At 40.8% G+C, this 14,781-nt stretch overlaps 1 protein-coding gene across 1 annotated transcript in view; it reads right to left on the minus strand.

The window, feature by feature from the left end:
• The window catches only part of stk32a (serine/threonine kinase 32A), a 68,413-nt gene that overhangs the window by 4,746 nt on the left and 48,886 nt on the right, over window positions 1–14,781 (minus strand). Inside the window, exons 7-11 of the mRNA XM_048166711.1 lie at window positions 14,028–14,117; window positions 13,198–13,301; window positions 11,819–11,935; window positions 11,550–11,675; window positions 7,921–8,049 (exon numbers count right to left, since the gene is read on the minus strand). Coding sequence (XP_048022668.1) covers window positions 7,921–8,049; window positions 11,550–11,675; window positions 11,819–11,935; window positions 13,198–13,301; window positions 14,028–14,117 — 566 coding nt within the window. The remainder of the gene's footprint in view (window positions 1–7,920; window positions 8,050–11,549; window positions 11,676–11,818; window positions 11,936–13,197; window positions 13,302–14,027; window positions 14,118–14,781) is intronic.

Genomic DNA, 14,781 nt, shown 5'->3' on the forward strand with positions numbered 1-14,781 from the left:
CAGTGCGGGCCGAGAGCCGTGGGAGCGGAACGAGGCTGGTAGAGTGAATATTAATGAGAGACACCTGTGCGACACACCGGTCTCGAGTCCCATGAAGGAGCTTCTGAGCTTTTATTATGCTTATATGCCACAGTCAGCCACTGCCGCTCATTTCGTTTTGTTGTTTATGATTAAAATTACGTTTAACATTTGTGGGTTCCCGCCTCCTCCTTCCCTAAACTTGGACTTTGTTACAGTTACATTTGATCACTTAAAATCACATTATTTTATTTCATTCTAATGAAACTGCTACAAGTGCTGAATACATACAGGTCACTTGATTTGACTAATTAAAACTGGGGGGTAACACAGCGCTGTTTTACTTGGTCAAAAAAAATCATGCTAAAATACATTTGAGTGTGCTGAAAATTATTTTATAATGTCACTCTACGTGTTGCACAATGCAGTATCTAGATCGATATTAGAATATCATAGTAATAAAAGATGGATGACTTGTGTTGCTTGTTAATTTTAAACTATATTGTATGGGAGAGTAAATGCTGCATTACTGTTACTACAAATAAAGCTCTTTCTGATTTTGCGATGTTAAACACTCGACAAAATAGCATTGTCCCTGAGACATGGTACAAACATGGTACTTGCGGTAAATCAAGAAAATAAGAGATTCAGACAATAGGACTAAATGTGATGAGCTATATAACAATGATTAGTTTTCTGCCAATAAAGGTATCCAAAGAGCTGCTCACCTGTCTAATAAAACCACGGTTCCATGCTACGGAAGTAAAACCGGAAATCGAGGGTAAAGTGGATATGACGTCATTGACAGACGACACAATGACAAGAGACGTTACACTGGTTAAAACTGCAGATTTCTCTGGATTTAAACATTGTTGGAAACATTTGGAATGATGTACGTACACAAGTCAACAAAACATTGTTCTATTGGTAAATTTTACATATTGTGCCTTTAAGGCAGCAACTGAACTTCAGTTTTTAAGTTGATTTAGGAGTGATATTTTACACTGTAAAATGATACTTTTATGTAGTGATGGGAAACCGAGGCTTTCTGAAGCATTTGAGGCTTTCATCAAATTGTGCCGAAAAACGGTTCATTACTCGAAGCTTTAAACACAGTGCGCATATAGCGACATCTGGTGGCCAGACTTATTTTCTTCACCATATCTAAATCATCGCGGAGCAGATCTACGGTTCGAAAAAGCATGTGACCAAAGCTTCGGAAGTCCGTGACATACAGAATCACTCGTGTCTTGAATCAGTTCTATCTAATCTGATGTAATCTCATCTAAATTAATTTGTGACAATGAGATCACCACTCGTGTGAATCAATAATATAAAATATACAATGATGTGATCATAACTGACATGAGTGGCTAAAAAAAATATTTCGGGTGAGCTGTTTAACCCTTATGTTATGTTCGGGGTTTTTGAGACCCCAGCAATAAAACATGATTAAATGCATTATCCTTTATGCAGCTGAAGTGCCAATTTTTTCAAATGAACTGTCTCGACTCTCCGATACTACATGACGTTTGAAGCTTCAAACGTCATCAATCACGTGGTATTGTCATTTCGATACAAGCATCGGTACAGTGTGTGAAACAATAGTGCTTTGAAAACTGCGTCGGAGCATCGGAGCCCCAGTATCAACCGTCCTATCACTACTTTTATGGGCAAGAAAACCAATTTCTTGTCAAATTTGAATGACATCCTTTTTTATCTGCATAAAATTGTATAGAATTTTCAAAAGCTATGGGCAGTTACGCAGTTCACCATTAATGTTAGCTTATCCAGCAGTAGGAACAATGACTATGACCAATGAGTTTGCCCGACTATGCCTACATAATGCCCTTGGTCCTTTCACTAAGAATCTCATCTGAAGCTCACAAAATGGCCAGTTCCAATCTGACTGGCAGGTGAGTTTTTTATTAGTCCATGGGAAAAAACAAAGTTCTGTATACAATATACCATGTCGATACAATGAACGCTGTTCAGGATGAAATAATCATGCAGTTGACAAAACAGGTCTGGAAAGAGTTTTGTTAGAGGCATTTAGGAGCATGTGGTTCTCAACTAGGCGGCCAGGGCCTACCCCGTAGGGGCCTCATTTCCAAGAGAGTAGCAAATGTCACGGTAGGCCAAGGATGATGAACAAAGGATCTCAATTTCAGCAGTCTTTATTTAATTAAACATAACAACAACACTTTGGAAATCAACAGGAGGACCTCTAAGCAAACCAAGCTTCACGCAGACAAGGACTGACAAAACTGAACTGATGGAGGAGCCAGAGTGGAGCCAGGAGTTGACCGACTGAGGTGGAGACCCAGGCGGAGCCGAGAGTGACAACGCTGGACTGGAGGGCTAAGGTGGAGCTGCGGGTTTGCGGGAACGATGTGGAACCAGGGCTTGGCATACTGGGGCAGGTCCAGTAGGAGTGAGGATGAAGGAGGAGCCGGAGGGAGAGGGAAGGCCAGTAGAGCCGAAGGGGTTTAGGGATGAGGTGTAGCCAGAGGCCTGGAAGTCCTTGACCAACCAGGGTGACGCCTGACCAAGGTGGAGTCGGAGGCATGAGGGAGCCCATGACGGAATGGAAGGAACCAGAAGGGGTGGAAGGTCCAGGGAAGCGATCAGGAGTAGGGACTCCATAAGGGTGGACAGGACCGGCGGAGAAGGAGCGTGGGTGGGAACCCATTCCAGGCAGTCGAACTGCCTCAAAAATCCCACTGCGGCAGATATGGGTGCTACTGACTCGGGCTCCGGGACAAGTGTGTCTGCTGACTCTAGCTCTGGTCTTGTGAATGGTTTTCTTTACAACCCTTGATGGAGCTATTTCATTATTTCAAATGATTACTTGGACAAAACATGCCCCAAAAACAAAACTCTGGTTGCTCATTGAGATCTTTTTTTATCTAAAGGGATGGTTCTTGGCTAGAATAAGCCACAATCTGGCCAGACTTTAAGCCGATAGTTAAACGTTGGTCTACAAGAGACATGAATTAAACATTAGAGGGCCATTAATGTACCCTACATAACACAAACTGTGAAATAAGTACTGCAAAGCAAAAAGACAAGAGCTGTAACTCATGCCTCTATAAATGTGTGTAGTCATGACTTTGAGTGTCATTAAACATCAGTAGGTGTCGAGTGTTTAGTGCTTACTCCAGAAACCCCAGCCATGCAACTCCACGATTCAAACAGGCAAGCACAGGGATTTCCTTGAGTAAGCGTGACTGATGCTTAGTATGCTACAATCGAAGAGAGGGCTTGTTCATACTCCATCCAATAAAAAGAGCTCTTTGAAATTCTCTCACTAGCTGCATCTAAACACACAGTGTTGGTGATACTCAAAGGATGTTCACCGCAAAAAAACAGTGTCATTATTTACTCAGCAAACATTTATTCATCTTGTGTGTATGTGTGTGTATATATATATATATATACTATATATATATATATATATATATATATATATATATATATATATATATATATATATATATATATATATATATATATATATATATATATATATATATATATTATATTAATTGTGTTTGTGTACTAAACAGTAGTTTGAGAGAAGCTCAATGTAACTGTTTTAACTGTATGTCATTCCTAATAGACAGTACTGATGAATAATTAAGCACAGACTGAAGGAATAGAGGAGATTTTACTCTAAACAGTGCATGACCTCTAAGAAGGAAGGGAGGGAGTCAGTGGGATTTTCTTTATTTTGTTCTTACAACAAAAGTTCAATTTTCCGCTGCATTTATCTGTAACTGGACTGAGCTCATTTCTCCAAACTTCAGTGGGAGGAGAGAAGTGAGAAGCAGTCAGGACAGATGGAGTTAGTGGGAGGAAGTATACAGAGAGAAACAGAGAGAGTCAGGAGCAGATACTGTAGGAACTGGTCATACATTATTGATCTCCACTGCTTCAAAAAATGTGCATGTACGACACTAACTCCTACAGTATTCCTCCTACAGTAGTATTCCATTCATTCATTTATTCATTCATTCATACACTCACTCACTGACTCACTTACTTACTCACACACTGACTCACTCACACACACACACACACACACACACACACACACTCACTCACTCACGGACTCACTGACTTACTCACTGACTCACTCACTCATTCACTCACTCACTCACTCACTCACTCACTGACTCACTCACTCACTCACTGACTGACTCACTCACTCACTCACTGACTCACTCACTCACTCACTGACTCACTCACTCACTCACTCACTGACTCACTGACTCACTCACTCACTGACTCACTCACTCACTGACTCACTCACTCACTCACTCACTCACTGACTCACTCACTCACTGACTGACTGACTCACTCACTCACTGACTCACTCACTCACTCACTCACTGACTCACTCACACACTGACTCACTGACTCACTCACTCACTCACTCACTGACTCACACACTGACTCACTCACTCACCGACTCACTCACACACCGACTCACTGACTCACTCACTCACTCACTCACTCACTCACTGACTCACTCACACACTCACTCACTCACTCACTGACTCACTCACTCACTGACTCACTCACTGACTCACTCACTCCCTCACTCACTCACTCACTCACTGACTCACTCACTGACTCACTCACTCACTCACTCACTGACTCACTCACTCACTGACTCACTCACTCACTCACTCACTCACTGACTCACTCACTCACTGACTGACTGACTCACTCACTCACTGACTCACTCACTCACTCACTGACTCACTCACACACTGACTCACTGACTCACTGACTCACTCACTCACTCACTCACTGACTCACACACTGACTCACTCACTCACTGACTCACTCACACACCGACTCACTGACTCACTCACTCACTCACTCACTCACTCACTGACTCACTCACACACTCACTCACTCACTCACTGACTCACTCACTCACTGACTCACTCACTGACTCACTCACTCCCTCACTCACTCATTCACTCACTGACTCACTCACTGACTCACTCACTCACTCAGTCACTGACTCACTCACTCACTGACTCACACACTGACTCACTCACTCACTGACTCACTCACACACTGACTCACTGACTCACTCACTCACTCACTGACTCACTCACACACTCACTCACTCACTCACTCACTCACGGACTCACTGACTTACTCACTGACTCACTCACTCATTCACTCACTCACTCACTCACTCACTCACTGACTCACTCACTCACTCACTGACTGACTCACTCACTCACTCACTCACTCACTCACTCACTGACTCACTCACTCACTCACTCACTGACTCACTGACTCACTCACTCACTGACTCACTCACTCACTGACTCACTCACTCACTCACTCACTCACTGACTCACTCACTCACTGACTGACTGACTCACTCACTCACTGACTCACTCACTCACTCACTCACTGACTCACTCACACACTGACTCACTGACTCACTCACTCACTCACTCACTGACTCACACACTGACTCACTCACTCACTGACTCACTCACACACCGACTCACTGACTCACTCACTCACTCACTCACTCACTCACTGACTCACTCACACACTCACTCACTCACTCACTGACTCACTCACTCACTGACTCACTCACTGACTCACTCACTCCCTCACTCACTCACTCACTCACTGACTCACTCACTGACTCACTCACTCACTCACTCACTGACTCACTCACTCACTGACTCACTCACTCACTCACTCACTCACTGACTCACTCACTCACTGACTGACTGACTCACTCACTCACTGACTCACTCACTCACTCACTGACTCACTCACACACTGACTCACTGACTCACTCACTCACTCACTCACTGACTCACACACTGACTCACTCACTCACTGACTCACTCACACACCGACTCACTGACTCACTCACTCACTCACTCACTCACTCACTGACTCACTCACACACTCACTCACTCACTCACTGACTCACTCACTCACTGACTCACTCACTGACTCACTCACTCCCTCACTCACTCATTCACTCACTGACTCACTCACTGACTCACTCACTCACTCAGTCACTGACTCACTCACTCACTGACTCACACACTGACTCACTCACTCACTGACTCACTCACACACTGACTCACTGACTCACTCACTCACTCAGTCACTGACTCACTGACTCACTCACTCACTCACTGACTCACTCACACACTCACTCACTCACTCACTCACTCACTGACTCACTCACTCACTCACTCACTGACTCACTCACACACACACTCACTCACTCACTCACTCAGTCACTGACTCACTCACTCACTGACTCACTCACTGACTCACTCACTCACTGACTCACTCACTGACTCACTCACTGACTCACACACTGACTCACTCACTCACTGACTCACTCACACACTGACTCACTGACTCACTCACTCACTCACTGACTCACTCACACACTCACTCACTCACTCACTCACTCACTGACTCACTCACTCACTCACTCACTGACTCACTCACACACTGACTCACTGACTCACTCACTCACTCAGTCACTGACTCACTGACTCACTCACTCACTCACTGACTCACTCACACACTCACTCACTCACTCACTCACTCACTGACTCACTCACTCACTCACTCACTGACTCACTCACACACTCACTCACTCACTCACTCACTCAGTCACTGACTCACTCACTCACTGACTCACTCACTGACTCACTCACTGACTCACTCACTGACTCACTCACTGACTCACACACTGACTCACTCACTCACTGACTCACTCACACACTGACTCACTGACTCACTCACTCACTCACTGACTCACTCACACACTCACTCACTCACTCACTCACTCACTCACTCACTGACTCACTCACTCAGTCACTGACTCACTCACACACTCACTCACTCACTCACTCAGTCACTGACTCACTCACTCACTCACTGACTCACTCACTCACTGACTCACTCACTCACTCACTCACTGACTCACTCACACACTGACTCACTCACTCACTGACTCACTCACTCACTCACTCACTCACTCACTGACTCACTCACTCACTCACTCACTCACTAACTCACTCACTAACTCTCACGCACACATACACACACACAATCACAGACTCACTCACTCACTCACTCACTCACTCACTCACTCACTCACTCACTCACTCACTCACATGCACACTCATACCCCTTGTGAAAAGGAAATATACTTTAGAATACTTTTAAAAAGAGTACTTATTACTGAAATAATATACTTTAAAATATCATACTTAAGTGTGAACTGTGAGTAAATCTTTTCCAGAAAGTTCACTTTGGCAAGCTGTTTGAACTCCTGAAATGAACACCATTTTGTTCAAAATTATGTCACACTAGTTTGTTCTTCGATTTCGCTTGAAGTATATCGGGGCCTTATCCCTTTAGTAAGTACATGTATAGTTAATTATTATTACTCAGTACTTAAATGTATAATTACACTGTAACACGGCCATCTTAAACTAAAGCGTATCAGAGTAATTAAATCAGTGCTGCAAAACTTCTCAGTAGAAAACTTCATGTTTCTAAAAGGTCAACAATTCTTATCTCCCACTGCACAAATCCTTCAGAGAAATGACTCATACAGACAAACAAAGAACAGAGTCATTGCAGAAAAAAACTTGAAGGTAATATGTTAATGCAATAAACAAGAATTTAATTGTATTATGTCTTTTTGCAGTTATGCAAGTTGTTGCATAACCACATTCCACAGTGACAGTGTTAACAAGTGTTACTGAACCTGGGTTCAGCATGGGTTCTTACCAAAGTCTGTGCTGTGATTGGTATGTTCTGAAATAATAACTGTAATACGAGAAAGAGATGAAAAGGTTACTCATAGAGAGATGCTACCTGAGGAGATCCATCAGAGCCATTCTCCTTCGTCTTCCTCGCCAGCCTCTTCTTCTTCTTATGCAATGGTTTGGATTCCAGGATCATCTCCTCCAGCTCAAACGTGGGGTCACAGTTTAGTCGTCGTCTCTGCCATCACAAAATCAAAATCTTTTAGCAAGCATTACTATTTCAGTAGAGTATTTATTGCTACAGTTACACCCTTCTGAAAAACAAGTGCACTTAATTGTATTCACATCTTCAAAGTATATTTAAAAGAAGAAATAAAAACTGTATTTGCAGATAATATCAAACTAATGAAATAAAAGGCCACTCAAATGTACTTTTAGAGAGTACACTATCACAACACACTTTTAAAAAGTGCACTTTGTAATGTCAAAATAAAATTTTACCTTGATGTACACTTTTGTTATTACGCTGATCTTCTTGACATTATGCTTTAAAGAAGTACACTTATTTTTATGTTGACCGAAGCACATGTAAAGTACTTAATTATAATTTTAACGGTAGTGTGTTATCCATTACATTTAAGTAAATATATTTTAAATGTACGAAATTGCAACTTCATCATGTGCAATTAGAACTCTAAAGTTTAGTGAATTGCATTTAATATAAATTTAAACTTTAAATTTTTATTTAATTACAATTAATATGCAGGGTTAGTTCACCCAAAAATTAAACTTCTGTCATTAATTACTCACCCTCATGTCGTTCCACACCTGTAAGACCTTCGTTCATATTCAGAACACAAATTAAGATATTTTTGATAAAATCTGATGGCTCAGTGAGGCCTCCATTGACAGCAAGATAATTAACTTTCAATGCCCAGAAAGCTACTAAAGACACATTTAAATCAGTTCATGTGACTACAGTGGTTCAACCTTAATGTTATGAAGCGACGAGAATACTTTTTGTGCGCCAAAAAAACAAAATAACGACTTTTCAGCAATATCTAGTGATGGGCGATTTCAAAACACTGCTTCATGAAGCTTCGAAGCTTTACGAATCTTTTGTTTCGAATCAGTGGTTCGGAGTGCCAAAGTCATGTGATTTCAGTAAACGAGGCTTTGTTACATCATAAGCGTTTCGAATTTTCAATGCTTCACGTGACTTTGGCGGTTTGATACACGCTCCAAACCACTGATTTGAAACAAAAGATTCATAAAGCTTTAAAGCTCATCACTAGATATTGTTGAATAAAGTTGTTATTTTGTTTTTGGCACACAAAAACATTAAGGTTGAACCACTGTTTTAAATATGTCTTTAGTAGCTTTCTGGGCATTGAAAGTGATAATTATCTTGCTGTCAATAGAGGGCTCACTGAGCCATCGGATTTCATCAAAAATATCTTAATTTGTGTTCCGAAGATGAACGAAGGACTTGCAAGAGTAATTGAGGGTGAGTAATTAATGACATAATTTTCATTTTTGGGTGAACTAACCCTTTAAGTGTCCAAAGAGATTTCATTCTGTAATGACTGAGGCAAATCAGACACAATTATTGGTTAGTTAACCAATAGTTTTAAGCTCACTCTGGAGTCTGTCCCCATCCCCCGGGAAGTTTTCAGTTACAAGTTTATTGCGCTGAGGAATGTGGTTGCCGCATGGAGAACAGAGTAGAGACACAGAAAATCTGCATCTTCCCTGCATTTTCCACACAGAACACAGACTCTATGGCATTAATGTATAGACAGACTGTGCTATAAATGATTCCTTCTCAGGAAATGGTATCCATTATTACTGATGTTGTATTGTACTCATTGTATTTACATGTTTGATGATTGTTAAATGTTATGACCTGCACGGTAACTTCAATCATGCCATGTTTAGTGTCTATACGTTCGTAGCGGGAAGATTTAAATGTTTGTGTATGCGGTACATCCATACCTGTGCAACACATCAGTATTAAAAGAATATTTAATAGGTCTGATTCAAGAACTAAGCTTGTTAATCTTTCTGGGTTGTAAAAGCCCTGACAGGAGGGGTGTTGCCACCCAGAATTACAACATCTTCATTGGTCTGGTCAACAACTGAGAGGTGTGACTTTGACCAGAGGTTAAAAACCAGCGAACAGTGCCACTCCCTCTCTTCTTCTTCCTTGCTTCTGGACCGAACAAATCTCCTTGCGGCCGGCCTCTCTAGGCCCGGCCGCAAGGCTGGTAGGCCCCTGGCCTACAACACCCAGCCATGTGCTCATCACCCAACAGACTGGCAACAACTTCAGATGATAACTTCAAGAGTTATCCTCAACCTGCAGATCCAACGCTCTTCAGCCTAAAGGCATCTTGCAAGTATCGTACATTTTAATGCTAAACAGCGATTTAGTATTGATTTGTAAAGACTTTACCTTTGCTATTGCTAAAAGAAACTGATGAGTCCTTTCCAGATTGCCTTTGACATTTCATGTAGCTCTAGTAACAGCATCTCTTCCGGTTCAACACTATCATTACTCATTCTGACTTGCGTGTGTGTGTGTGTGTGTGTGTGACCCTTTATGTATGTTATGTTATGTGTTTGTTAGTTTAGTTATGTGTTTGTGAGTTAGTTAATAAAGATTGTGCACAATACACGTTTGGTTCTGACTCCGTCTGCTAATGAATTGCCTCTTAAGTGATAGATCCGGACTACGTGAGTAGTACAGTACAATAAGAAATATTATTTTTCCATAACTTGGAAATTGACATTTCTTAGAATTAATAAACAATCAACACTGAGCGTTCACTGGACGAACAGGTTAACTGATTGTAATGTTAATTTTAATGTAGCTACGTCCAGTTAATCTGATGCATATTCATAATTAATCATAATTAATAATCATAATGAGTTATGAATAATTATTAATATTACCCCTTTGAGTTAATTTTCGCTACAATTCAGTTTGCACAAGTTAAAGTATATTATACTCTTTTTATGCTTAAGTGTACTTCTTTCACGAAAGGCACTCTTACTAATACTTTCTAGTTCGATGAAAAGTGCTGACATTTAAAAACTCAAAATCCTAACAAGATCTGTTGTCTTATCAATTTACAGAGGCCCCAAAAAGTGTTCGGATACCGAAGTCACAATGTCGAATGTCTGAATGTCATCACATTAGAAACGCACAGATATACACTGCAAAATATTAAAGCAAGTAGCTATAATTGTGCCAGAGCTTCACTTTTGTTGAGCAAATTTTGGAATTCAGCATTTTTACAGTGCATTCCAAACAGAATAAATATTGCTTACGCAGGACACTTTGAAGGTAGAGCAATCATGGAAACCATGTAGAATTTTTGTTCCACACAGAAATTTTCAAAAGACAACCACATCAAACGAGCCTTCGAGAAGGAACGTTTTTATAGGGGTCAACTGATGGCTTCCAAGATTCACTGCATCAAAACCTCTCAGGCCAGACCAATTACCATAAATCTGCACAAGGCTTGCAAAGTGTGACGTAAATTAAACCAGCTGCACCTGCAAACTCGCTTTGGTTCTGTGAAAACCCTTAAGATTTTGATTAAGTGTTTTTGTTATGAACCCATGACTTTTGATGTTTCATGATGTTTAGAATGTCTACATGTGTATGTCTCTTTATTTACAGTCAGTGTTTATGTGTGTGTGTGTGTGTGTGTGTGTGTGTTATATACTTACATTAGGGAGGAAGCCAGGTGGGATTTGTTTGCTGAGCACAGCATCCCAGTTGACATCAGAGAGATATTCCAAGTCCTGGAGCTCAGAGAGACAGGAAATCCTCTTCTGAGCATCTACACACAACAGCTGACAACAGACAAAATGTTTTCTTTTGGAACCAATGTTTCATAAGGTATTGGATCATGTATATTTGTTAATTGATACTACAACAAATGCAATAAATAAATGAATAAAGGATGTTTACGGTGTGATTAATGAATTAATGTTACCATTTGTAAGAGAGATTTGATCCCTGAAGACCAGGACGCAGGGTAACAGGGGTGCGCTTTGTGGAAAGTTTGCAGGATCTCATTGGCTGGTGTGTTCGCGCGCATGATGTACGGCCTCTAAAAAGAGAACCCAGGGTGAAATCAACCATGATGCATCAATAGCAGCTGACCGTAAATTTAGGTAGGGCAGATTCTGGGTCTTAGCGCTAGTTTACGTTAAACGTTTTTAAGCTTTATATTCTAATCGATGAAAACACGCAAAACACTTTTGGGAGAGCTTGTGTTATTCAGCCTGAGGGTGGCACTCTCATTTTGATTGACAGGCTTTAAGTACACACAACACACGCATAGAACACTATCTTAGAATTGCCTTAATGTAGTATTTATTGCCTCAGAATGTTATTTTAGAATATTATGAGCTGGAGGGATTCTGGTGAGGAAAAGAAAGTCATGTCTATTCTCAAACACGAAACAAACACAAAACACAAAAGCATGTTCAAACTAAAGGGTTTAAACTTCCGTTAATCTGATACTGACCTGATGCGGACTAATATACACATAGCTGAAGCCAATTCATATTGTCTTGGTCTGGAGCATGGTTGCCAGGTTTTCACAACAAAATCCGTCAAATTGCTACTCAAAACTAACCCAAAACTAGCCCACTTGTGTTTCGGAGGGGGTCCCCTGGTAAAAATCACGTTCCACAGGGTAAAATCCACATTTTTGGCGGGGTTCCCCTAGTAAAATTTGCATTCCACAAGATAAATATCATGTTATTTGGGGTCGCTTCAACCCGCGGACATGAAAAACAACCCGCAGCAATAGTGTTAAAGTAGCCCAATTCCGCGGGAAAACGGCAGACTTGGCAACACTGACCTGGAGCGAGGTTTACTCAACGTAAAGTGAAAATAAGTGGGGCAGTCTGAAATCTGCCCCAATGGCTTTCAATAAGAGCATGCTGCAGTTCCGTTTTTCACCACAGATTTACATTGGAAAACTGAGGGGCGCTGTAGAGCTGGGGAGACTCAGGCACCCGCTGTATCATTATACATGCCTGCTGAAGACATACGCTAAATTTTATTATATCCTGCTCACTTTACGACTTAAAATAGTCAAGAAAAATATTTGTTACAGAATGCTGAACACATTTACAATTTATTATGGATTCAGTTTATATAGAGGCCTTTGTTTTGGATGAATATTTTGGTGGGGCTCTGCTTCACCTGCCCTTACAGAGGAGCCGCGGCGGGAAACGTCTATATTTTCAAGTCTCAAGAGCAGGGTTAGTGAGACTCAAGTTTGCTAATGTGGCTTACTTTGTTCTGAATCGGTTCTTGTCCTAATACTGATCTCAGATCAGATAGTTGAGAGTCCCTCACCTGTCCACGGAGAAGCTCATATGCAGTAATCCCTAAAGACCACCAGTCCACTGAGAAAGAGTAACCTGGGTGTGTTCCTTCGAACGACTGGAACAGTTCTGGGGCTGCAACAACAGACAACACAACAGCAAAGATTACGCACAGTATACTATATGAAGTACTGTTATTTGAATAGCCCACTCATTGCTGCAATTACAAATGATCCAAATCTCTATTACTGAAATTATGTTCTAACAGTAGCTAAAGAGTTATGACTGATACCATGGTAATATGGTGATGGTGATGAAAAAATGTTTTCAAATTACTTCAGAGAATGTCATCAAATAAGAATGGTACATGCCAAAAAAACTATGCTAATACAATGCTACTTCTTGGTCCTTTCTGTTAATGTAGTTACTACAACAGCCCAGAAATGCTGAAGCCTGGTACTGTAGCGCTGTAAGTTCACTGTCAGAAAAAAAGGTATGGCACTGTCACTGGGGCATTACCCTAAGGTACAAAAGTGAAAAGGTACTAATATTCACTTTTAAAGTACTAATATGTACCATTTAGGGGTAAGTAAGGTACAAAGATGTACCTTTTCACTTTTGTACCTAGTGACAGCACTAAATTTTAATGATACTTCCATGACTTTTATTAATAGAAAAAAGAACACTTAATCTTTGAAGGAACAGATAAATTAATCCTGAACTGTGAAAACTACTTTCCTATGCATATAACATTTAACAATTTGTTAATGAAGAGTAAAATAAGGAACCTTTGACTGAAGTTATAAAATAAAGCATAACTAGAAGTCCCTCAGTGTTAAAGAGAAGTATGAAAGCTCTCACCCATGTACGGTTTTGTCCCTGCAATAGATGTGGCTTTTAAGTCTTCCTTCACAATAGCAGCTATGTTAAAATCTGTCAGGTGAGCGTGACCTGCAAAGAAAGAGATAAACACTAAACTAATACTGTATATATAACATTGGACTACAAGAAATTTAATTTATTTAAAACAAATATAAGCAAATGCAATAATAATCAAAACTTCTTTTGCTTTAAATAGAAGTGGTTAAACGGATGCTTACAGAGACTCTCCTGAGATTGACGGCCTCCCAATTTGCATTCTACTAAGTATTTGTTTTGCTGGCAATGGGAAAGTACACACTGCTGAGTATGTTTGCATCATAGAATCAATATCTCTTGATACCTGCAAGGTCTGTAATATCTGGAGATAGCTATCCGTTAGCATTCCCATTCATCTCAATGGCATTTGCTCAGTTGGATGTGACATTTATGATGCTGTCTTGGCCCAGGGGCACTTAGTTTTCTATACAGATTTTTTTTTTTTTTTTTTGAGGCAGTTACCTGAGCCGTGTGACTAATTACTCTGGAGCCACAGGAAAATGACGCATTGACAACACCGATTGGCTGATGGCCCCACAACAACATGCACAGTCCCAACCCTACTCCAGCTATTTTTAACATTCATGAGCTGTAATGTGATAAGCACAAATCGGCCCTAACAAGTTATGAAAATACCATTAGAATAATGACACCACTGACATCCTGACATCATCTCATCTGACAGCTGATACAACGC

The sequence above is a fragment of the Megalobrama amblycephala genome, linkage group LG18 (assembly GCF_018812025.1).
Source record: "Megalobrama amblycephala isolate DHTTF-2021 linkage group LG18, ASM1881202v1, whole genome shotgun sequence".
Lineage (NCBI taxonomy): Eukaryota > Metazoa > Chordata > Actinopteri > Cypriniformes > Xenocyprididae > Megalobrama > Megalobrama amblycephala.